Below are 24,963 nucleotides of genomic sequence, written 5' to 3' on the forward strand. Positions count from 1 at the left end.
GAGTCTGAACTTAGGAGCAATCTATATTTGATTGGTTCACAATAAGGCAGAGTTTCCAAGATCATATGTCACGGAAAAAGGTGTCGGTCTCTCTTATTTGTGTTATAAGAAAAGAAAAAAAAATGAAAAAAAGGACGTAAGATATTTTGATCAGGTACTTGGTATCTATCAGTCTTGGGACAAAAACGTAGTTAATTATAACTTTTTAACAGTGAGCAGCCCCTCTATATACAATATTGATTAGGCAAAGTAGATTTAGTTGTCACTTGTCAGTCTGGCGGTGACTGGGGACAAACAAGAATAATATAAATAATCATAACACGAAAGAAAAGTTTACAAAATTCGATTCCGTGAATTAGTGGCAAACACAACGCTTTCCTTGCTTTAATAATCATCATACTGAAACAAGAAACTTTATCATTCATATGATAAAGCCGAAAATTGACATAAATATTTATATTCCCTCAAAAATTTCTTAGATCAGAAATAAACAAAAAAAATATGTTCATGAGGTTAACTGTCTAAGACCACCATTATCGGGCGATCCTTAGCAGGGTTTTTAGGTTAATGAGTGATTTATTTAAATAAAAAAAAAATTAAAGCCTTGTAACCATCACGTGTTTTTAGGTTAATGAGTGATTTACAAAGGTTATACAATCACGTGTCATCATTGAGGGAAGACGAAAACGTTGATGACCGATGGCGTTCTACAGATCTCTACGAAAGCTAGCTGAAACCAATCCCCTTAAAAAGGCCAGATTATTTTTCCAGCTTCCGGCGGTGGAGCGGTTTCTCCGATCGCATCGTCGTTTCCGCCGCGCCGCTCCCACATTACATGCACAGATTGCCTCCCCTTTCCTAATGGTTCGTCCCTCTCCACGGACCTCTATTCCTCTCTTCTCCACCCTGGAAACTGCTCCAGTCCGCGACGCCTCTTCACTGGCGAGGAAACGGCGCGTCTTGAGGAAGGTCAAGGCTCTGAGCGTTAGATTGATGTGGGTTAGTTATTTACCATTGTGTTCATTAGTTAATTCAAAGCTCTGAGTTTGATGTGAAATTCTGGAAAAATTGTGTAGTTGTGGTGATGATGGTAGAGTTCGAGGATGGAAATGGAGAGACTTTGCCTATTCTACAGAGAACCATGTCAAGCCATTGCTTGAATTGACTAATCCACAACACAAGTGAGTCTTAATTTCAGTGAATTATTTTGGTATGAATCTATTGGACTGATATACAAATGCTTATAGTCACCATTCTTTAGTGGGTTTTGTCTCATTTTGGGGATAAAAAAGTCTTCACACTAGTGTTCTGTTATGATCTGTCATGGCGTATCTAGTTCTTAACCAAGCAAACTGCTAAATGTTTGGAACTTTGGCTCTGTATTTTAGCTCTGTATTTAGGTTTTCTCATATCACTGGTGAAGGTATAGAAGTTGACTGTGTTGTTAATTATGGCAGAGACTTTTGTTTTTCTATGGAGTGCCTTTGGCTCACACCCTTTGAGCTCTCGACTGAAGCTCCTCCTCCTGTATCATCGTCAAGCAACCAGTACTTGTGACTCTCATTGAGGTATGTTTAACTCTGGGAACTCACATCTTCCGCGAGGTAGCCTTGCTGGGCTCGAGCCGATGAGTTTCATTACCTTGGCAACACCTCGTCTAGGAGTGAGAGGTAGAAAGCAGGTTCTATCCATTTCCTGTTATAATAATTGGAACTCATCAATTGTTTAGTATGATGTTAAAACAGTAGTTCTTTGGTCCCTCCCATTTTGGAATTATGAGACTGATCATAGAAGAAATTGTAGTGTCCACTCTAGCTCAACCCCATAGCAATTTCTGAGTAAAAAGAAAACAAAATTTTCTTTGAGGTTATGATCTCGCTAAAAGAAAATCAAAATGAAACAATTGTTTGTAGAGATTCACTAGAGATGTTTTTGGCAGTTCATATAATTCAAAAAAAAAAATTATAAGGTCTCTTAACTAAAGTTCTTAGGTTACTTTTATTAATTAAAAACTCACTAAGAAACCTATTTGGGGTGAAAGGGAGAATCATGCTCTAAGGTATGAGAATTGTATGTTTCTATACATTATTCACCAAATATATATTTTTTAAATGTGTGAAACAGTAATTCATAAGTATGGTAAGAAAATTAATAAAATTAACACCCCTGTTGAACTAATGTGTATTCGAATGACATAATGCATGTTTTCTTTTTATTTTCCCCAAAATGTATAAAATACAAATTAAAAGTAACTTCAAAACTTAACATAAAAAATGCAAAATCATTGAAACACACAGAAGGTCGTATTTACCTATTAAACTTCAAATATCAACCAAACTTGTTTCTGAATCGAGAGTAGTTTATCGAATTCTATCATTATTTCTTTGTTGCAGAAAATCAAAGCTAAAAAATATCAAAAATCAATCCACAAATTACTAAATTAAAGAGGGGAAAAAAATACTAATACTTAGGGCTACCAGTAACAGCATATGATTTGCTACGAGGATACAAAAGCTCAGAGACTTTCTTAGTCGTCTTCGGATTCACAGATCCTTCCTCTCCTTCTTCCTCTTCATCTATCTTCGCCATCCCCACGCTAGAGCTCTTCGGCAGCCCTCCATACTTCATCTTCTTCTGCATCTCCAGTTGCAGCTTCTCTTGTTTCACCTTCTCTTGTATAAACATGTCTATCTCGTTCTTGTGCCCTAAACTCCTAACCGACGCAGCTCTCACTAGCTCGCTGTAATCATCGCCAATCCCAAAATCAGTTGTTCTACGTGTAGATGCTGAGGACGAGAAGGCGGCGGAGGAAGAGCTCTTGCTTCTTGGAAAAGCAGTGGAGACGGAAGAGGAGGATGGATACTGAGTCCGAGCGGCACAACCAGTGATGCTTCTGACGTAAGCCTTGCCTAAAGCTCGGAAAGGTGTTGAGATGATTCTCAAGAACTTGTTGTGGCTTTGTCCTCCGTTGCTCATGCTCTGCTTTGGAGAATGGTTTTGAGTTTTTTTGTTTGTTTGTTTGGTGTGTTTGAAATGATGGGTTTGGTTTTTGGAGTGTGATGTGGTTGTAAGGGTTTTTAAATGGCGATTTGATTTTTATAATGATAATTTTTAAAGAGATACGTTAAAGAAGAAATAATTGAGAGAATCAAACGTGACTTTTAAGGATTTTGTTAATAGCTGGGTTCGTGGAAAATAATTGTGAAAAGAGTGTGGAAGAGAGCAATCACAAGGTCCCATTGATAGTAATCATTAACATGTTTTTGTTGATATACATATTGAAATATAGTGCGTTAGTTCTCAATTTTCACTATATAAATTGGATTCAACATGTAGTTTGTAGCATGTGAATTACAGATTATACTGACGTGAATTGAAATTAACCTAGGTTTGGTATTGAAAAGGTAAATTATATGTGGACTACTAGTACCTAATATTGGATAAGTATTATGACATGGAGTAATAACGCCGCCTTCAATTATCTCGTTTATTTTCGCGTTTTTCTTTGTTCAAATTTAAATGTCAAGAAAATACGAACGTCAAAGCCTGAATGGTACGGGTTAAGTCAATGTTGTGTATTTTTCTTCAAGTCGTAGAAAAATAGATTTATCTATTTATCGACGACATACTTGTTTATTTTTCTCTTATTCAATTTATAGAAAATATAGAATAAAGTATTAATAACCAGTGAAGACTAGATTGTCGATTTTATATTCTTAGAAGTTTCCTTAGACTTATAAACGTTACCAAAATCGATTTCACTTTAGATTTGAATAGGACTCAATGATTATTATTTTTGTACATTTTCCTAACCTCACTTACTAAGGTATAAGATGTGGCAAAAAAAAAAAACTTTGGACCGTAAACAGTTTAACAGCCAACTTCAAAACCCTTGTGGTTTCCCTACTATGAAACTTGTAACCAGGTCTATATTTGATGAACATCTAGAATTTATTTATCTATTATAGCATATTTAAAAAGTTGGGAAACGTGGGGCGGACACAGATTATGGGAAGCGTGGCAAAGAAACATTGATAGGTTTGGACTTTTCTTTTTGGCAGGTAAGTGGGCACATCTTATTAGAAAAATGTAAATTAGATAAGAACAAACATGTGGAGACATGTCCGACGTCAAAACTAACATTGCTTCTAGAACACAACTAAATTATTCAAACATAAACCCTGTGTTGCATATCCTTTTTGATTTAATCAAGTCGGTAGTTAACAAGATTTCTTTTGACAGACGACACATGTAATATCGTCATATTGACTTGAACTGCAGTATAATAAGATACATCTTTTCTGGTAACTACATCGTGTGTATACTCATTATGTCAAAGAAACATATTTTTTAAAGGGATGGGTTCCGTATAGTTTACATATATACTTTAATAAGAAAAAACTGGTATATAAGATTCATCATTTTATATTAGTCTTACTCTTCCCTTACTAAAACTTTCAATGGAAAGGAAACTAAACTTCTGTCAAAAAGATATTTTAGTTTTACGCTGCTATTATATTTTCTGTGTTTTTTTTTTTGAAAAAGTTATATTTTCTGTTTTCATTAATATTCACTTAACTTTCAAAAAAGGAAAGTTGTTAAAAAAAAAATAAAAAAAACTTTCAAAAAAGGAAAAGATTTAGTCAAAAAATATTATGAGGAAATGAATTTGATATTCTTTGACATCTTCAAGTTGAATCTTTAATATATGTGTAACCATATCTATTTTTTTTTTTTTTTAACATGAAACGTTAAGAAAGTTAATGATCTTTTGTGTGAGAGAGCAGGCGCAGGCCTATGAAAACTAAAGTTCCTTCCCGACAAAGCCCACAATTAATGGACCTTAATAAAGAATCGCCTGCTGCCACCTAGCTCCACCCACAATTACGAAACTCACATATCCAAATCGAACCGAAGCGAACCGAAATAATGGTTTAGTTTATTAATTTATAGAGTTATCCAACTTGTCATCGATTTTCTCTCTTCCATCATCATCAATCAAATTTCATTTTCATGCATCGCGACTCCCTTTATCTGCTAATTTAGTTTTATCATATTCGAGCTCAATAACAGAATGTAATTTAGATTACAATCGTCCCTTCTCTTTTGTAAATTGGATTTTGTGAGATTATTCGAATTTCAAAAATTTGAATGGACCTCGTTCGATTGGGAGAGAAGAGTCTCCTTTCACCTCAACGAAGAAGGAAATGGCTGATGATCCTCATCGCGATCTCCGGCGTTTCCGGCTACGGACTCCGCAAGCTTTACCATTCACCATCCCTCGCCGCCAAGAGGAAACGCCTCGCGAAGATATTCACAGCTATCTTCTCCGTAGCCGAATTGATCTCCGACTCCGCCGAGACCGTGTCCCTCGTCTCTCGCGACTTGAAAACATTCCTCGATTCCGATTCCGATCAATTCCCAAACACCTTGAAACAGATCGCTAAGATCTTCAAGTCCAACGAGTTAACGGATTCTCTCTCTAAGGCCTCTCAGGCCATCACGATCGGTGTCTCTCGTGGCTGCGATTCAGATTCGGGACCAAGTGTTGTTGATAGAGTGATCGATAAGGCCTTAGGATCTGGTTTCGTATCTGTTGTTGTTGTTGGTAGCTTCGCCAAGAATCTCGTTCTTGGACTTTACTCTAACGAGAACGGTGTGGAGTGTGATTCTGATTCTGATTCTGATTGGGTGAGCTTGCTTTGCGATGACAAGTGTAGAGAGCTTTTAGCTGATTGCATCCAGAGATTCACCAGCACTGCGGTCTCTGTCTATCTCGTGAAGACCATGGACATCAACGCTTACGATCAGATCTTCCAGGGCTTGACTAATCCCAAACATCAGGATAGTGTTAAAGACGTTCTTGTTTCGGTTTGTAACGGTGCTCTCCAGACTCTCGTCAAGACCTCTCATGAGGTCTTTACTCCAAGGTCTAGTGCCGTGATAGTAGAAGAAGAAGAAGACGAGTTCAAGAGTAGTAACGGTTGGAGTGATGTAGCGGTTCCAAGCGACCAAAGGTTTATGTTAGATGTAACGGGGAGAGTAACACTAGAAACTGCGAGATCAATCATGGGATTCATAATGATGAATATACTAGAATGGTTTAGAAGAAGCTTTGAAGTGGTTAAGGAAGAGGTTATAGAGAGAGGACGACAAGTAGTTAGATATGTTGGTGCTAAATCTTCTGTTATAGTCACGTTATGCCTCGCGTTGTACTTGCACATCATCATAAGTGGTTTTGTTCCGAGTTCTCCTATTGGCGTTAGCCATCATTTTTAAGTCTATTGGTTAGGTTATTATTGTGTATGTGCACAAACTGATTCTTATTGATGGGAAACATATATAAATTGGTAAGGTTATTGTGACATTTATAATTTCTGGTTCACTTCTTGAACAAAAGCGTCATAGATCAACAGACCTGACTTCCATTTTCCGGTCCACACTTCATACAAACCAAACTGAAGCTTGGTGTCTTGTGTTATTGGTTCCGTGGGGCTGACGAAGATCTCGAATCTTCCGTCAGTCTCATCTGGTATGTTCACCGGTGTTGTCCCGCCTTTGATTTTATCAAAGTTGGTGTTAATAGATTTGATCCTCTTCCAGATTGTCTTCCCTTTCTTCCCGACTTTGGCGGACATGAAAACCGGAGCCTTGTCCCATCCGGTTGCATCACCTGTGAAGGAGATTTTGAAACCGAGTCGGTACGTTTTGCCTGGCTCGACCTTATCAAACGAACCGGTTACTTCTAACCAACTCACCATCTTCAGTTCAGCAGGTGTCCTTGAAAACACAACAAAGACAAAAAGCCGGTTTGTTTAGAACCTAACTGGTTAAGAAAGTAAAGATGAAGAATGTAGGTACCTGTCTTCTTTAGGGATGACCCAGTAGCGAGAGTCACCACCCCATACGAAGTTAAGACCGCTTGGCTTAAACACCCATGCTTTTCTAACGATCTATGGAAACAAGTTTGATTGGTTTTTTATAAGCTGCAACAGATACAAAAAAAAAAGCTACTGAAAAGAAAAAAAAAGTTTACATCTTGTTCCATGTTGGATTCTGCCTCGTAGTGAGAACTCTTGACAGCTTTTTGGGCAGACATTTTCTTTCTTACTTTCTTCTTTGTTGATTTGTTTATGTAAGTACACTTCTCTTCAGCCTCATTTATATAGAGATCTGTTTTTTCTTTTCACTGTAGTGAAATTTTATGTGGAAAAAGAAAAATTGTGACAGAAGAGCATATTAAAGTTGGACCCTCTTGCCAACAAGTGCGCTACGTTTTTTGTAAACTTTGCTTATAGGAATGATAATAACAACCGTGTAAAAGGCATAAACTCTATTGGACCGCATAATGTAAAAGCAAATATTCTCAGTGTGTGGCTATTTCTCTTCCTTTATATTTCTATCTGAACTTTTTTATACGAGTATCCAACCAATCGCATATTTACTAAACTCGTATTGGGCATTTTGGACACTACTTGTTTAACAGACTAGATGCTGTCGTCTCTGTGTTATCAGATGTGAGTTCGAATCCACTAGAACGCTTACATATTAGACAAAATATCTGGATTTCTTTCATTTACATAGGCTGGTTGAGGGAGAAGTTGAAATATTTGAGGATGCAACTAAAAGCGTGTGGACTTCGTTGAGCTTTGCTGTTTTAGATTCCTGTTTTCTCCAATGGTGGTCTTCAAGATTCTGTTCTAGTTCACCTTTTACTTTGGCAAGTGGGCGAAGTTTGACAAAAGAAAAGAAGACTCCCAGTGATTTCAACACCTTATACTGGAAACATTATAATGTCAAGATAGTTGCAACGGGGAAAACGATTCTACGATTAAGTATGGTGGTTTGAATGAATAGCCTTACTAGTTAATTAGTTATTATTACTTCAGAGTATTTATCACTTCTTGTCTAGAAAAAGCTTTAGTTTCAATTAAAAAAAAAAAGAACAAGCCGTTTCACAATATCGCCAGCTGAACATTGATATAGTTTTATAGTTCATGGAAACCAACCAAACGTCGAAGATGCCAAGACAAAACGGGCACCTTCTTGACGCAAGCTCATCACAGCAGTGGTACACGCATACGGTCTAAAATTATCATATACGACTGAGCAACCTGTCGTTTTTTTACTACTAAACAAAAAAGTAGAAAAATCTCAGTCCATTCATAGTCTCACTCACATACCTTCTCCCAATCATCCACCACTTCTTCGCTTGAGCCTTCCACCGGTTGTTTACCTGCAGCTTTTGAACTGCTGCTCCCTTCTGTCCGAACCAGTGGCTGCAAACCGGACGTGTTGGGCGTCTCTGGCTCCAGTACACTCCAACGGTTAACTGAGGTAACCACTGGATTGTTGCTCGTTGCTGATCTCCACGCAGCGGCTTGAATATCTGTAGATGATCCTCCAATGGGGGAATCTTCAGCTCCCCAGTTCTCATCACTCTCCTGAATCACTGCTTTCTTCCATGGATTTGCTTTCTGTACATCCCAGGATGAGCTGCTAGGTAGTTTTCCCCATGCATTACCACCGAGTGATGGAGATTGCTGACCGTTCTGGACGACCACTGCTCCATGGTATACAGAACCGTGGTCCAGCCTCCTCATGGCAGTGGCGGCTCGGGCATGGTCGTGGAACACGGCCAAAGCGTTCTTGTCATTCAGCCAAACAAGCTCACATTCACCTCCAAATCTCAGCACCAAAGCGCTGATATTCGCCTCCCTCGGGAGATCCAGTAATGACACCACCAGCCTAGGATCCATATCCACCAGCGGATCAAAGGACGGTGGGTGAGGCCCGCCTAGCGAGACAGCGCCACCCCTAGCTCCAATGATTCGTGTTGGCGGTTTTGACTTTTGTGTTACGTGGACCACTGTAAACCGTTTTGGCTCCCACCCTGCATTGCTAACCGCAAGTTTCCATCTCTCAGCTAGAAGTCTAACCGTGTCTCGTTTATCCTTTTGCATCGGGCAGAATACATGGACCTTAAGGGTGCTTGTGCTTCCTCTAGCCTTCCCAAGTACCAGGTACTTGAAGCGCTCTTCAACAGCCAGTACCCACTTAGGATCACGCCTATAGATGTCCGAAATAATCTCTGTCATAGCAGCATTCTCGCTAAAATGTAAAGAGTCCAGATTTGGGGGAGTGATATCAAACGCGTCTTGAAGAACACGCTTACGCTCCAGTTTAGCACACTCATCATCACACGAAAGCTTTCGCTGCCCGAGAGGGATTCGGCTTCCATTCGACTCAACAGGCTGAAGCGAAGTTGGAAGCTTCTGCAAAACAGAGGCTTCATAGATAGAATCAACACTAAGATTGCTGGTACTTCCTCCTCCCGCATCGCAAGGAACAGTAGCGGTTATGCGACCACACGAACATGTTATTGTGACTGGAAATTCACATCTTGTGTCAGGGCAAGGCTGCGAAGGATGGCAAAGAGCTGCACAAGTGTGCCTGCAATCTCTTCTAGGAGCACTACAAGTCTGTCCACATGTAACACGCAGAGCTGCTTCAGATTCATTGTAAGTGTCACATGCCTCCGGGTGGCAAGTTCTGGCACAAGCATGCATGCCACAACGCCTCGTCTTTCCACAAATCTTGTTACATCTGATGTCTTTCAGCCCACAAGGTATGTTTCTCAGAACCACGTGACCACCAACGCATTTCTTTTCCACTGGGGCAGAACAAGGAGGGCAATCTCCAAAATGGCATCCATGCGTAGCAGAATGGCCACAAGGCTGAGGAATGGAGCATGGAAGCTGGCAGCTAGGAACAGGCGTCCCGCATGGTAGTGGTGGAGGAATCGAAGTATTTCCACACGCACATGTTAGATCAGTGAATATCATCTCGAGGCAAGGAGGGCAATGGCCACTATGGCACAAAGATTCACAGGAATGCTGCCCGCACCTTAGCTTCTTCCCACAAGGTAATTGGCATACGTGTTCGTCCCAATCACCGGATAGATCATTCTTCTTCGCGTTCAAGAGAGGGCAGCAACGCTCACTACATCTATGTCTCCCACAATTCTTCTTACGCCCACATGGTTTAGAACACACAAACTTATCCGTCTCTGAAGAAGTTGTTATGTAGCATTCCACAGTCCTGGATGTCGAACCACACCGGCATTTCTGGTTGACTTGCACTAAACAAGGAGGGCAATCACCTGAATGGCACAACTCGTTGCAAGTATGTAATCCACAAGGAAGAAGCTTACTGCATAGGTTTGAGCAAGAAGGAATTGGGTCCAAGCAACTCTGCCTGGTCTGTTCTTCTAGACGCGTTTTCCCACAATAGCACGTCTTAACTCTACTGGGCAGTAAGTCACAGTCTCCGCAAGGTCCAGGGTGGCAAACCTCGGAACAGAAATGATTACCACATCCAAGCGGCTTCCCACAGTTCAAATTGCACGAATACACACCATCTTCTACTTTTAACTCTCCCTTCACATTCATATCTCCGCAAATCACAGTCTCCACTTTTTTCTTGCAGAAACATGTGGCATTTACTAGTACCTGACAAGGATCACAAGGGCCAACATGACATGTCTTTTCACACTGATGACGCCCACAGTTGAGAAGCTTCTCGCAACGCTGCCCACAAACAAGAAGAGATCTCCGCTCCGAGCATCTAGTATGAACCGTCTTTTTACCACAAGGGCAACTACGAGGCGGAGCAAACGCCTTACAAGGAGGACATGGACCAGGATGACACTGCAACACACAGATATGAGGACAAAGATCCTCACTGGTGGTCGTCTCAGCTGCTGCTGCAAACTCTTTCTCCAGCGGCTTCCCACATGGCTCTCCGCATGAGTGTGGTGTCAGATATGGATCAGAGGGTGGATCTTTCCTCTTCCCACAAAAGCACCGATAGCATATCTCTTTTGGCGACGTCAACTGCACAGATTGGCAACCTGGACACCTCCAATTATCACCTTGGTTTTTCTCAGCCAACAAATCAATAGAAGTTGGTGCTCGAGCCCATTTCTTGATACAATGCATATGGAAGATAGAGTAACAGCTGGAGCAAGACCATATATTCGCAGCCCTCCCAACCTTGTCGTAACAAATCATACACTCAATAGAACTCTTCACCAGCTTCTCTTGTATCTCTTGAACAAGCTGAGGCAAGTTCGGGTCTGTCAACGCAATGTTATCCTCCTTAGCTACCCTTTTCCCCTGATACACAGGCCTGGTCCTAGACCCAACTCGTTGACGATTATCATCAGGCAGAGTTGCTCCCGGAGCAATATTGTTTCTTCTCTGTCGATTAGGTGGAGGTGGAGTAGCAGCAACATTATTGTTCCTTTGGTGCTGATTATAAGACGGACGAACAGAACCGTTATGCTGCCTTTGTGGATAAACAGGACGTGATGCAGCACCAAGGCCAACAGTTTCTGAAACTCCGGCTGTATTATTAGCAGAAGGATGGGAAGGCTCATTTACAACCGCCACCGGGGTAGAAGCACCTCTAGGCACCCATGTTTGCTGAGAACTCTGATGACGCCTATCTCTCCTGACTTGAGAGCTCATGTTCTTCTCTGACTCCACAAATACAGAACCAGATCCTTCACGCGTCGTCACTATGGGTTCACAAAACGCTTCTGTACAGCCAAATGAGAAATATATTCAGATTGTAGAAAATTGGCATCTTCCAAACATTGATGGCTCAAAGTAATCTTTCACATTACACCTAAATAATTCAAAAAAATGCCACAAATAAATCTAATAACACATCTACAACAATACAATTTAAATCCCTACATCGGGTTATCAAGATCCTGAGCTATATTGCTCCTTCTTCAAAATCTCCATAATACAGTTCCCTACTTTATATCATATATCTATGAAATTTTAAGAGCTAACAACACATAATCTTGCTTGAATCGAAGAAGGAAACAACAAATCGCAACCAAAACAAAATTGGGGGAAAAAAAAATTGGTACCTGCCGAAAAAGTTACGGAAGGGAAAAGAATAGAACAATCTGCGGAATCAATGAGAGGTGTTCGTCGCTCGATTTCTCCGGGAGAGAGAGAGAGAGTGACGGCGAAAATGGAAAGAACGATGGAGGAGAAGATATTTATAGAGAGTGAAAGTGAGAGACCGCCTTGCTTTGCTGCAGCCAAAGGAATTTTTAGGGAGAAAGAGAGAGAGAGAGACGGGCACGGCTCTTTTTTTTTTTTTTTTTCTATTCTGCTTGACGACCACTCGTGGACCGACTCATTTCAGTGGGCCTTAAATGGGCTTATATTGCTGACTTAACCGACCTTAACCGGTCTAATCCGTAAAAATCAGCTTATAGTTTTGTATCCGATAAAATCGCCTCTAATCGCTCAATATAAAAAATAAATTATATGGAATATTAACATATATGGAATTATACAATATGGAAAAAGAATGAGCCGGCTCACAAATTCCCATATATATATACACTTCCCTTTCGCTTATATTCATATTCTTAATGTGTGTCTGTCTTTCTTTACCTCTTTCTTTTCCTGAACAGAGAAAGTTATTCATACTAACATGTATAATTAGGTTGGTTACTTACTGTTTACACCATATATTTTAATTGTTTTTTTTAATAATGCAACTGGGGTTGCTATAGAATATTTAGGGTTTTGAAGATTTAGAGGTTTTAGTTTTTTTTCTTTCCAAGTTTGGTTGATTGGCTAATAGAGATATTCTATTTGTCTATCTGTATTAGCCACCGATGGAACCCTGCGCGATATGTAAAGAGAAGAGGCAAAAGTGCACAAAAAAGTGTGTGCTAACACCCTACTTGCCGGCTAACAAACCTGAGAAATACGCTTTCTTAGTTTATGTGTTTGGCATAAAAAATCTGGTTAGAATTATCAATGAGATTGATCCTAGCCAGAGGCAAGCTTGCGTGGACTCGCTATGTTTCGAGGCAGAAGCACGTATCCGGGACCCAGTTTATGGGTGCGTTGGTATAATTCGCGGCCTCCAACGTCGTCTTCAACACCTTCAACTCAGTTTGAATATCTCTAAAAGAGAATTAGCCATGATAAAACATGGACAAATCCATCAGCACCTAAGTGTAAGATCACGTCTTTGAGGGCATCTAAGTCATGCTTTTATTTTTAGTATGGAATTTGCTTTTTTTGTTTAGTATGGATTTGGATTACAAGATCAAGTCTTTGTTAGTTTTTTTTCTTAATAATCTCATCATTACTATTTTTGCCGTCTCCATGGAGATAAGGTTAAAACTCATCTCTCTTTCGTTTTGATTATAATGTCCTGAGTAATATGAACATCTTGATATGAGAAGATCGGGCCAAAACAGTGATGGCACTATTTGAACATCTCTTCGTAAGCTTTTACTTAGATAGCACGCCACTAAGTTCATATATTATCCGGTGGCATACTAGCTAGAAGCTGCAAGTTACAAGTATTTGCGGAAGTTTGCATACCAAAAGATTCAACAATTCACATAATGAAAGTACGAAACGGTCTAACATTATTTTAAGACGATTAACGCATATATACTTAACCCTTTAAACCTAAGGTTCATTCTTGAATGAAACTTAATAGTATTTCATTGAAAGACAAAAGACGTATTAAACATGCACGTAGTACTGTTCTGTTGAACATTCACTGAATCCCACATGAACATTTCACTATAATATTGTCTTTAATGAACACTAATATTTTTTTTGTGAAACTTCTAGATACTAGATCAAAATATGTTTACTTGGTGGAATCAATTCTCTTCTTGGATCTACGTACGGAATCGAGAGACCGAACCCCAGCCATCAGTACCAAATTTGCAAGAGTATTTACTCCATATCCATAACATAAGAGACTTCTTCTTGTCCTTGGCGTAACAATCTTGATGATCACCTCGAACATTTCTTCTCATGGAAGAAGAGATGCGAATAGGACTATTCTCTAAACATTTTCTGTAAGCTTCAAAAAAAGGGTCAGCATCTTTCTTTCTAAAACTTGACAAACTGGATCTCGAGTTAGTAGGCGTGAAAGGACACACAACAAGGGGACTATGCAACACTTCCTCACTATAGTCAGCATCAGGGCATGGAGGCGGCGTAAGCTTGCATTGTAGCTGATCACGGCCACTTCTGTTCTTCCTTCTTGAAATTCCAGGTTTTAGCTCCCATGAGAAGGGAACTTTGGCTTTAGAAGTTTGATCGAACTCATGATTGTTTGGACTAAGCATCGTGTATGAAGACTCTTTGCATGTGTTTCATTTGAGATATTGGTGTGTGTGTGTATGTATATATATTAAAAGAACATTTCGTAAAATTGTATTTGATGTATATATATTCACCTAAGTTTTGATTAATATATAGTTGGAATGATAACATCATTAGGAAGCATTTGGCTACATATAACCTCCTGCTTTATCCATATATATTAATACGATCATTTGTCTTGTACGATCTAACGCAATACAATTAAACTGAAATTAAGCATAATGTTTTGCACATTTAAAGTATTTTATTGTCAGAATACAAGTTTACTCCTTCATTGACATAGATGCATATGTAGATTGTAGGCATATGTATAAATATATTAAATAGGCAAACCATTAATTATGCACAACTATTTCCTAAAGTTGACAACAATTGATTTCTAACATTAGGAAAAAACACATGATGAGTATACAAGTACGTTACGTTACTCAGTTTAGCTGGGCCAATAATAACAGATTAACAGTATAAATAATAATAATAAAAATGTTAAAACGTGAACGGCAGGATTCGAACCTGCGCGGGCAAAGCCCACATGATTTCTAGTCATGCCCGATAACCACTCCGGCACATCCACCTTTTGTTAGAGACGTGTGACAACTTAGTTTTAGATCCTTAATATATTGACTTTTAATTTGTTGAGAACATGGGCAGCATTACATTTACGACGCCAGAACTCGGAAATAACGCAAACTCCTAAAATATTTAAGCACTAGATAGTAATCCGCGCAAAAGATAAGATGTCTATATTAATGTTGAAATTATATATTATGATTATGTATAACATAAGGTATACTTACTTAGATAGAGCTAAAGGTATGATTGTTATTAGAGGCGAAGCCATAGACTTTTTATAATGAGTTCACTAATATTAAAATTTAATATTAAAAGTTTGTAAGTTTGAGAAGAACCTTTGAAAAATATTTTTTTTTATATTTTGCCTATCACGTTATAGTAGTTATGGACTTAGGGGTTTAACACATAAAATCAAAAAAGGTGGATCAATAACATATTATAATCAAAACAATAGTTGTGTGAAAGAAAAAAAAAGTATAGCTCTTTTAAATTCAGAAAACATAGTTGCATAATAAAATAAATTGAAGGTTATTTGACCCTCTAAATTGTAAAGGTTGTTCCCGATGCGACCAGCACGTGAGACTTGCTGGTGGTTTGTTCCTAGAAGTTTCTTCTCATATTCAAGGTCGTCTAATGCAGAGCTCTCACGGCGGTGAAGGTGGTGACACTTGCATGCTTATATTTCTTGCTCTAGAAGACTAATACACTAAGCCGAGACGATTTACAGTGATTCAGTCTCCTCGAAACAGAGATTACCTCATCTAGCAGTAACAAAACCGAGTACAACACATTTATCTAGAAATAAATTTTTAACGTTCTCTTTCAGCAATGAGAGACGATTCTCAAGAACGTGAGTGCTCTGCTAAATGCATGAAAGTAGGTATGGAGAAAAGGGTTCTTTCATTAACACTTGGCATCGTACTAAAGTTTCATCGCTTTGTCGTCTTTACGGATCTGTCGACTTAAAGGCGATAGATCAGATGGATTACCGTTTTTAACATAAACGTGTAGAGGAATAATGAATCTTTATTGATGCTATGATTATATTGAGAGGATTGATAAATCAACTAATCGAACTTAAAGCTGAAGGTTTATCACATAAAAGTGTTCGTCGAGAAAAGTATAGATGATATAAAGTTCTTTTAAAGGAATGTTAGTATGAACGCATTAAATACACAGTTTTGGTGAGAAACGTTCTCTGCGTGACACCTAAGCATTTTACTAAATAAAAGCTTCTCGTGAAGCCACGTCATCACATCACATTCCTTGCTAATAAACTTTTAAGGTAAGTTTTAAAAATGCTTGTTCTTTAATATATAGGGGATAACTATGGTTAACACATGTTGTCAAAAAAGATCAAAAACCATATATTATGTGAAAATGAACATATGAAAAGTCACTGCATTATGCCGAAGAATCCTCTTCATGAAAATTAAATTATACAAAATTGTAATATGAACTTAATGCATATTATTTCATAAGCAAACATCCGTTATTTCTCTATTTTGTTTGTTTATCTCAAGAAACCCAACAAAGAGTGAACATATCACCCTTGGAGAGTTCCCAAAAGAAACAACATGAAAGACAACAACAACAAAAAGAACACATACTTGAGAAGAAACAAAACCAATATATATGTCATGGATCGAGAAGTAGAGAGACACTATAGTGATTCTTCAATGGTCAAAATTGAAACTGTTTAAGCAGCATCGACTTTGTCCTTAGCGGCATTATCTCCTCCTTCGAGCTGGCTCAAGTTTCCTTTCTCCTTGATAAGCTGAATATGATGATGCTTGCAATAAAGCTTCCCCTCGTGAGCTATGTAGTTCGAAGGACTTATCGTGCAGCCTCCATGTGTGCACTTGAAACAGCTCCTGTGGTACAATGTTCCATTCACCGACACCTTCATAAACAAGAAGTCAATAGATATAGAACAATATAGCAATTATCAAAGAACCTAATGTTTAAGTTTATCATTATTTGGATGGTTGGTTACCTTCTCAATTGGATAGACAGTTTTGTCACAGCCAACACATTTTTCTCGAGTTCCACCAAACATGTTGGACACTTTGGTCCCAGCAGGTCTCTGTTAGAGATTTTTCAGATCAAATGTTTAAAAGTTCAAGAAACAGATAAAAGAGTTGTCTGAAAATTACCTCTCCCTCCAAAGGCCTGTCTGGTTTTCCAATCTTTGGTGTCCCTATATAATAGCAATCACATAAAAAAGAATCAAACTTTTAGATACCCTCCAGAGTTTTCATCTCATTTTCGATCTGTTATTGTTTACCTTCAAAGCTTTTCTCAAGACTTCCAGTTCTCTTGAAGTTTTGATCGAAATGTGGTCTGCAATAGAGAACTCCTTCAAAAGAGTTGTAATTGCTAAGCTGTTTCATCATCAAACAAGAACAAAATATCATTTAACCAATCAGATTCATCTTTCACACGGTATCAAAGATCTCAACTTCTACTAGATCTACCACTGTGTTTATCAGAATGTAAGAATAAAAAGAATCCAAGAAAAATCAAACCTTGAGAGTTCCTTTGCAATGGTGACAACGGAAACAAGCTTTGTGGTAGACCCGGTTATCAGCGGTTAACTTGTCGACGAGGTACACGGTTTTGTCACAGGCCATGCATTTCTGAGTTGTTCCTGCGAACGCCATTTCTGTGTTCTTGTAAGAGGATCAGACCAAGAGTTGGAAGAAGAAGAGATGATGAAGATGATAGAGAGAAAGAGAGAGTGTCAATTATTGTTGCTTCGTTTTCTCTAAATGGGGACCAGATATATTGAAAACTAACATGTCTCTCTTCTTTTAATTTACCTTTAGAGTAAATTCACTTATAAAAAGTTGGTTAATTTGAAAATTTTATTAATATAAACTGTGATGAAAGAAATTCAAAAAATAGCTGTGGGAGAAAGTCTTCTTTATTCAAATGCAAAAAGAATAATTTCAATTTTAAAATTTGGAACTTTTCTAATTCAAATTCGAATATTTGGGGGGTTATCTGACAAATCTAGCATGGGTTTTCGTCATTGTCTAATCCAGTAATCAAGATAAACGGTGAATAAATAAAAATGTACTATTATTAGGTATAGAAAAAAGAAGTTCAACGGCCATTTTTTCTCTTTTAATGATTTTTGTCCAAACTTGAAGTAAACACCAGTCAATATCTTGTCTCCTAGATATTTTCAACATTTTACTTAGTGATTTCAAATCTGTTTTTAGGTAGACATGCAATGGCTTGACAAATGACAATGCTTATAACATTTACACAAATGTTTTCTCAATAGTCAAGACTCTATAAAATGCTTAATACTATACTATTGTTTAAATGCATGTACTGTAAAGATTAATTTTACTCTGGTTAAGCTAAGGAGCACCCAGAAAAAGGGTAAACAAACAACTGGAAAGAATCTCTGTCTGGTTTTCTATAATGATTAAAAGCTGTATTGCTTATGGTGAATTAGTTGGAAATCTGTAAATATACTTTTTATATTATATGGTGTGTGTGTGTTTATGTTTCAAAATATCTGAGACATGCTTTACCATAAAGGCTTTCTGGCTGAGCTGTAATATTGACATAATTGGTTGTAAGAGAATGAGTGATCATAATGATACCTAACATTTTTGTTTAATCAAACACCAAACCTTATTTTATTTGTTTATACTTAAATGTTACAAACCCTTTCATTCCATACTGTTTTTTAGATTTTTGCCCACCCCCTAGATTTATGGGCCTTCCCTTTTTTGCCTGCATGGGCCTACTTTCTCTTATTAATGGAAACTTTTGACTATTTTATCTTTTATTCTGTGATCATCTCCCATTTTCCCCTAGATGTAACAAAATTTCAATTTAGACTTAGACTTAGAGTGACTGTATTTTGATATATTTTTTTCAGTTCTCAAACGTTGTTACCTTTCATTATATTTAACATGTCTTTTGGTGTTAAAAATTAGAGTTTTCCTAGAGGGAAAAAAATCGTAGAGTAAGATTTAATATTAGCCCGTTTCACATATGACAAGATGATGATGATGCATAGTTTGGTGAACAATCACCACTAACAGAAAAATAATTTAATAATGACGTGAATCTTTTTGTTAACTGGTTTGGGCTTTAATTTAAGCCCATATAATAAGACAAGATCATGTAGGCATCACCCACTTTCCTCCAAAAGATAACGTACGAACAAGCAAGTAGAGAGTCAACTGTCCGAACGTTGACCAAATCTCTCACTTCCTTCCACGGTTCCATCTTCTCTCTCCGGCCAATTCTAAGATCTCACCCTCATCGTTGATCGTCGGCGTACACCAACTGTTTGTAACTCATCCCTACGTTCTCCGGTACACATTTTTCACATTCTGATCTCACAAGTTCCTTTAAAATTCGACTAAGATTGTCAAGCTTAAGATTTGTATCTTTTCATTTTCACTTTTGATAGAACAATCATTTTGCGCAAGAAATTCACTGAAATACAGTTTAAATTCTAAAGTTTGTGATATTACAAGTAAATCAATTCTTTAGTTTTTCTTTTTTAAAATCTTTAATTTTGTGTTCTTGAGGTGTTAGTTGATGTTCGTGTGATCAAAGTGTTATGAAAAAATTATATATTTTTTGGATGATAGTTATGAAAAAATTATATATTTTTTTCTGTGTATCAATTTGATTTCTTGATTGGTGAATTGTGATGAAGAAGGAGAGGAAACTAATGGCGACACCAGTTGATCCTCCTAATGGTGTTAGGAACCAAGGGAAGCATTACTTCACCATGTGGCAAAACCTATTCGAGATCGACACCAAGTACATGCCAATCAAACCCATTGGCCGTGGTGCATACGGTGTCGTCTGCTCTTCGGTTAACACTGATAACAACGAGAAAGTTGCTATCAAGAAGATTCACAATGTCTATGAGAATAGGATCGATGCATTGAGGACTCTACGTGAGCTCAAGCTTCTACGCCATCTTAGACATGAAAATGTCATTGCTTTGAAAGATGTCATGATGCCTATTCATAAGAGGAGCTTCAAGGATGTGTATCTTGTTTATGAGCTCATGGATACTGATCTCCACCAGATTATCAAGTCTTCTCAAGTTCTTAGTAATGATCACTGCCAATACTTCTTGTTCCAGGTACGTGATTGGTTTGTATCCTATCAATTACCGGATGGATCCTATCTCTAGAACCGAAAAAATAAAATAAAAACCAAACCGGAACCTAACCAAGAATACCCAAATTTCTATAATATAGTTTATATACTTATAAATATTAACTATATTTATTTTGAAATAATCAAATAATTTAAAAGTATTATTTATAAACCGAAATACACAAAAAACTACCATAATACATTATCCGAAATATTTAAAATTATCCAAACTGTCTAAATTTATATCCGAAAAACTCTAATTTTCTGACTTCTTAGCCCAAATTAACCGAAAAATTGAAACCATTTCGGAACCGGATGGATCCAAAATTATTTTGGATATTAGTTGGTTCTCAACTTTATTACCCGAACCGAACCAAAAAAAACTGAAACAAACGAACCAAAGTCAAACCAAATTTTTTAAATATCCTAACGGATCCTAAACCTATAAAACCGAACCGAGAAGGCTAGGTTCTTGCTTTGTGTTTGTCTTGCTTTCTGCTTAAGTTTTGCTTTGTTCTTTTGTGTAGTTGCTTCGAGGGCTCAAGTATATACACTCAGCCAACATACTCCACCGAGATTTGAAACCAGGTAACCTCCTTATCAACGCGAACTGCGATCTGAAGATATGTGACTTCGGCCTTGCGAGAACGAGCAACACCAAGGGACAGCTCATGACTGAATATGTAGTGACTCGTTGGTACAGAGCTCCTGAGCTTCTCCTCTGCTGCGACAACTACGGAACATCCATTGATGTTTGGTCCGTTGGTTGCATTTTCGCCGAGCTTCTCGGTAGAAAACCGATTTTCCAAGGAACTGAATGCTTAAACCAGCTTAAACTCATTGTCAACATTCTTGGTAGCCAAAGAGACGAAGATCTTGAGTTCATAGATAACCCCAAAGCCAAACGTTACATCAGATCGCTTCCTTATTCACCTGGGATGTCTTTATCTAGGCTTTACCCGGGAGCTCATGTTTTGGCCATCGACCTTCTTCAGAAAATGCTTGTTTTTGATCCGTCCAAGAGGATTAGTGTTACTGAAGCGCTTCAGCATCCTTACATGGCGCCTCTGTATGATCCGAATGCAAACCCTCCGGCTCAAGTCCCTATTGATCTCGATGTTGATGAGGAGTTGGGAGAGGAGATGATAAGAGAGATGATGTGGAATGAGATGCTTCATTACCATCCTCAAGCTTCACCATCTGAGCTGCTCTGAGGTCAAGTCATCTACTGGTAGCTGACAGAGATCTTCTGTTATGTCTGATTCTCATTATGTTGTTTATATAGTCTTGAAGCAGAATAAGAATAACTTGAAGTTGAAACCAGTCGTGATGCCATGGAAGCTGTCTTTTTTTCACTAAAAGCTTTAAGTGAGCCTGTGAGACTGTAACATATGTACATAGAGTGATATGTTTCTCTGCTTGTTTGTTTCTTTCAGAACTTCGAACCCTTTGATGCAGCGGGATGTTTTGCGTGTAACAAAAGTCTTCGTTTGATCAAATATAAGAAACAGGACTAGGCTTTGCAGCTACCTTCTTTTTTTTGGAACACCAATCTTTGCAGCTACCTAATTTGCCGAATTGAAACCAAACATATACGGATAATTCTATGTTCAAAGTCCCAGACGAGCTAATAATAATGTTACCTTCCTATATCACATGAGTTGCTTCCTTCTTCATTTTGTCAACACATGATCTGTTTCTTTTAGGTGGTGTTAGTGGTAATCAAATTTATATAGAGTTTGTTGATTTAAAAGTTAGACATGTTTGTTAAATTTTGAAAGTGTTGGAAAGATTTTATATATTGTGAAAATAAAAATAAATTACTATAATAGTTTTAAGAATATAAGAGATATATGTATTCTTAAAATCTAGTTTTATGAGTTAAATGATTAAAATATACAATTCCAATAACATTAATTTTAATGGATTTGTTAAAATCCAACCTTTTGAAGAACAACAAATTGCGTATAAAATTCAAAATCATCAAACTAATAACACTAGATTTTATTAAAAATACGAGAATCTATAAACTAATATAATCCATTATTTAGCTAAACTAAAATGTCATTTAATTAAAATCAACCTTTTGATTTGAATAAAAAATAATATCATATGCATGAAATTTCTCTCTTTTTCAGTCAAAATTAACAATTATTTCAAAATTAACAATCACTAATAAACATTAAACACACACACAGAGAGAAAAACGAGTAAGGCAGTAAGCCATCATGGAAAATGAAATAAACCTTGCTTCTCCCGCAAGAAAGTCAATCAGTAAAGAAAATACAACTGGGATGAGAGATAACGTTTTTTTTTAAATGGAAACTATTCTATTCGTCCCAGGAGAATAAACAAAGTTTCAACTATACGTGATCTGATCATTTTATCACATTGAATGAGATCCGGTCAAATCCTCCAATCTATTTGTTTATACAAAAAATCACATATATAGTTTTAAGACAAGTCTCATTATGATAACTATAAAGCCAACTCTCTTGTCGGAATACTAAATCCTCCTAACAACTCCTCCATAACCAAAAACCTTCAATCTTCAACCTCTCCGATCCCCACACACACAAAGAACCAGTCAATATGTTGAGTCCCTTTTCTTCACCGAAGAGATCGATGAAAGAAAGCAAGAACCCTTATTCAAATCGTGGTCTTGACAAGTTCTCTGCACTTCTATCTGAGCTCGACGAGAAGAGACAGAGCATTTACGCTAATAGGCTAGACTCCGATGGGCCTCCTCTTGTTCGGTTTGTGTTCAAAAGCTCCGGAGAGTGCGTCCCTGTGATGATCAAGACAAAGAAGGTAACCAAGAAGAAGGTTGATGGTCAAGAAGATGATCTCAAGATCAAGACCGAGTCAAAAACAAAGGAGGCAAAGGAAATAAAGGAGACAGAGTCAGAAACAACGGAGAAGAAACAGAGATGTGTATTGAACGAGAATCTGGAGAAGATTTCAAGACCGAACCGTTTTTTACCCGTGACAGTGATGTTGGTTCTAGTCTTCTTGGTGTTTTTTGGACGAACAGTTTCGATCATGTGCACTTGTATCGTTTGGTACTTGGTTCCAATGATCAAAGAACAGAGCAGAAAGAAAGGATCAACATACAAGACCCAAAAGAAGAAGAAGAAAATGAACGAGAGGATGGCTCGTGACCAAAATGTTCTCAAGGAGAAGCTTCCGCACCTTTCTGCTGCTCCTGGTAAAACTCGGTGACGAAAACTGATTAACCTTTGTTCTTTTAATTGTGTTTGAAAGTTCTTTTATTCGTTTCATATGACATTAACCTTAATTACTTTTTAGTTCCTTGTTATGTGATTTGTTCTGTTTATATTTTCTAATTCTAGTGATATGTAATTATTCAAAGGGAGTTGTGGTCTGTAGTTCCTTAATTCAATTCTACAGAACTCGTAGAATCTTTAATCTAAATGGGAATATCTGGTTTAGGAGGTTTGGTTGCTTGTTTCTTTGGACAACCTGTACTGTTTACTATCGCCCACGTTTGGTATTTTTTAAGGAAATAACTAGATTTTGATCCGCGCTTTGAAAGCGCAAAATATTTTATGATGACAAATTTTACTAATAACTTAATAAATGTTTTGTTAATTTTTAACAATTTTTTATATTTAAAATATTTTTGCAATTAAATCATTTTTTTAAAATTCGATCCAAACTCGCGGTCAAACCGATTAATCCGGTGATTTGATAATTCGATTTAGATTTTTTAAAAACATTTAAAAAATCACTAAAATCCGAGACTAACCGATTGAACCGATGAATGACCGATATGTAATCCGATTTGATTTAAATTAATATTGTTTCATAATTTATCACTTTTTAATCCAAATTTTAAATTTCATTGTTTTGCAATTTTATGAAATTATGACTTTTCTACTAAATTTTGATAGAGATAATGATAAATATCAAATAATTAAGAACTATAAATATGTCTTGAACATATTAATCCTTTTTATATAGCTTAATTAATTTTATTATAATTGTTTTGTGTAATTTATCTTGTTAGTAATTTGGTTTATATTATAATCGGTTTAAATTTGTTGTTAACAATTAGTGTTAAGAATTTTTCTTTAGATAACATATATTTTAAACATTTTTCATAATTATTTTTGTTATTATATTTATTGTACAATGTATAACTCTATATATTTTTTATGGTATGGATATTATTGAATTATTATGTTACCTAAATAATATAACCATTATTTAGGAAATATAAATAAAATAATCTGTTAATTTAATTGATTTATTGTAGATTTTGTTTTGTAGTATTTAAACCTGTAAAATAAGTTCTATTTTTTGTTGTTTTATAAATTATTTGATTTTCTTATTATTTAATTTATCAAAATAATTTGAAAGAAAATTTTTAGAATTATAAAAAAAGATGAGATATAATATTTTATATTGTTTGGACAAAAGATTAATTATAGTGTTGTTTGGAAACATGTGGTAGTATAAAGAAAAAGAAGAATATTATTTGAAAACATGGATAGTAGTATAAAAATGAATATTAGTAATTTAATGTAAATTAAACTATAAAGTTGAAAAATGTATATAATTTAAAAATTTACAAAATAAATGTTAGGTCCAAAAAAATATTTCTATTTTAATAAAATAGATACGAGATAGCTGGTCTGGACCAATTGCAATTTAAAATGTTGAGTTGAAGAAAAACTGACTGAAGTCAGTCCAACATCAGTTTGGTTTGGTTGGGTTCAATTAGAACATATAGGTCCTAATGAATGGTAAGTTGGTAACAATTTATGTTTAGTTTGGAAGAAACCGAAACGAGAGTGGATTTAATACTTGAACAGTTCCACAGCTTTTGTTTCAAACCCTACCAAAGAATCATGCATGAGTCATGAACTCATGATGTTTATATAAACCATGAAATAATGTTGCTTTGTTAATATCCTAATTATCTAATAAATAGATTTCTTAAATTCAGAACTTGAAGTCATTAAGACACAATGTCGTTCTTGTGGTC

The 24,963-nt window shown here is 36.8% G+C and overlaps 8 protein-coding genes and 1 non-coding gene across 12 annotated transcripts; 4 read left to right on the plus strand and 5 right to left on the minus strand.

The window, feature by feature from the left end:
- Positions 1-209: 209 nt before the first annotated feature.
- Positions 210-1,900, plus strand: LOC106350602. The gene is made up of 3 exons (XM_013790466.3): positions 210-995; positions 1,077-1,181; positions 1,458-1,900. The coding sequence occupies exons 1-3, from the start codon at positions 700-702 to the stop codon at positions 1,555-1,557; spliced, it is 501 nt and encodes a 166-aa protein (XP_013645920.2). The 5' UTR covers positions 210-699; the 3' UTR covers positions 1,558-1,900.
- A 456-nt stretch (positions 1,901-2,356) lies between these two features.
- Positions 2,357-3,121, minus strand: LOC106350595. Its single transcript, XM_013790463.3, has one exon. It carries the CDS (start codon positions 2,974-2,976, stop codon positions 2,461-2,463), a length of 516 nt encoding a protein of 171 aa, XP_013645917.2. The 5' UTR covers positions 2,977-3,121; the 3' UTR covers positions 2,357-2,460.
- Positions 3,122-5,151: 2,030 nt separating this feature from the next.
- Positions 5,152-6,367, plus strand: LOC106350577 (protein PHLOEM PROTEIN 2-LIKE A10). The gene has a single exon (XM_013790448.3). It carries the CDS (start codon positions 5,152-5,154, stop codon positions 6,277-6,279), a length of 1,128 nt encoding a protein of 375 aa, XP_013645902.1. The 3' UTR covers positions 6,280-6,367.
- On the minus strand, positions 6,309-7,283 carry LOC106350587 (protein PHLOEM PROTEIN 2-LIKE A9). Its single transcript, XM_013790455.3, has 3 exons — positions 7,037-7,283; positions 6,862-6,953; positions 6,309-6,780 (listed from the first exon to the last, which is right to left on the minus strand). Exons 1-3 carry the CDS (start codon positions 7,097-7,099, stop codon positions 6,369-6,371), a joined length of 567 nt encoding a protein of 188 aa, XP_013645909.2. The 5' UTR covers positions 7,100-7,283; the 3' UTR covers positions 6,309-6,368.
- Positions 7,284-7,953: 670 nt separating this feature from the next.
- Positions 7,954-12,195, minus strand: LOC106350560 (NF-X1-type zinc finger protein NFXL1). 2 transcript variants are annotated; one of them, XM_048757945.1, is made up of 2 exons: positions 11,945-12,195; positions 7,954-11,602 (listed from the first exon to the last, which is right to left on the minus strand). In XM_048757945.1, exon 2 carries the CDS (start codon positions 11,529-11,531, stop codon positions 8,172-8,174), a length of 3,360 nt encoding a protein of 1,119 aa, XP_048613902.1. In that variant the 5' UTR covers positions 11,532-11,602; positions 11,945-12,195; the 3' UTR covers positions 7,954-8,171. The 2 variants fall into 2 exon arrangements, with proteins under 2 accessions (XP_048613902.1, XP_048613903.1); XM_048757946.1 differs by having other exon boundaries at positions 7,954-11,691; positions 11,945-12,146.
- Positions 12,196-14,723: 2,528 nt separating this feature from the next.
- TRNAS-AGA lies at positions 14,724-14,805 on the minus strand. Its single transcript has one exon. It is a non-coding gene; the product is annotated as a tRNA-Ser (tRNA).
- A 1,449-nt stretch (positions 14,806-16,254) lies between these two features.
- LOC106350553 (LIM domain-containing protein WLIM1) lies at positions 16,255-17,642 on the minus strand. Its single transcript, XM_013790426.3, has 5 exons — positions 17,333-17,642; positions 17,092-17,188; positions 16,961-17,004; positions 16,801-16,890; positions 16,255-16,707 (listed from the first exon to the last, which is right to left on the minus strand). Exons 1-5 carry the CDS (start codon positions 17,465-17,467, stop codon positions 16,504-16,506), a joined length of 570 nt encoding a protein of 189 aa, XP_013645880.1. The 5' UTR covers positions 17,468-17,642; the 3' UTR covers positions 16,255-16,503.
- Positions 17,643-18,954: 1,312 nt separating this feature from the next.
- On the plus strand, positions 18,955-21,481 carry LOC106350538 (mitogen-activated protein kinase 1-like). 3 transcript variants are annotated; one of them, XM_013790414.3, is made up of 3 exons: positions 18,955-19,147; positions 19,498-19,935; positions 20,480-21,481. In XM_013790414.3, exons 2-3 carry the CDS (start codon positions 19,513-19,515, stop codon positions 21,164-21,166), a joined length of 1,110 nt encoding a protein of 369 aa, XP_013645868.1. In that variant the 5' UTR covers positions 18,955-19,147; positions 19,498-19,512; the 3' UTR covers positions 21,167-21,481.
- Positions 21,482-21,653: 172 nt separating this feature from the next.
- Positions 21,654-24,050, plus strand: BNAC05G07570D. Its single transcript, XM_013820932.3, has one exon. The coding sequence runs from the start codon at positions 22,545-22,547 to the stop codon at positions 23,172-23,174; it is 630 nt and encodes a 209-aa protein (XP_013676386.1). The 5' UTR covers positions 21,654-22,544; the 3' UTR covers positions 23,175-24,050.
- Positions 24,051-24,963: the final 913 nt, after the last annotated feature.

The sequence above is a fragment of the Brassica napus genome, chromosome C5, assembly GCF_020379485.1.
Source record: "Brassica napus cultivar Da-Ae chromosome C5, Da-Ae, whole genome shotgun sequence".
Classification (NCBI taxonomy): Eukaryota; Viridiplantae; Streptophyta; class Magnoliopsida; order Brassicales; family Brassicaceae; genus Brassica; species Brassica napus.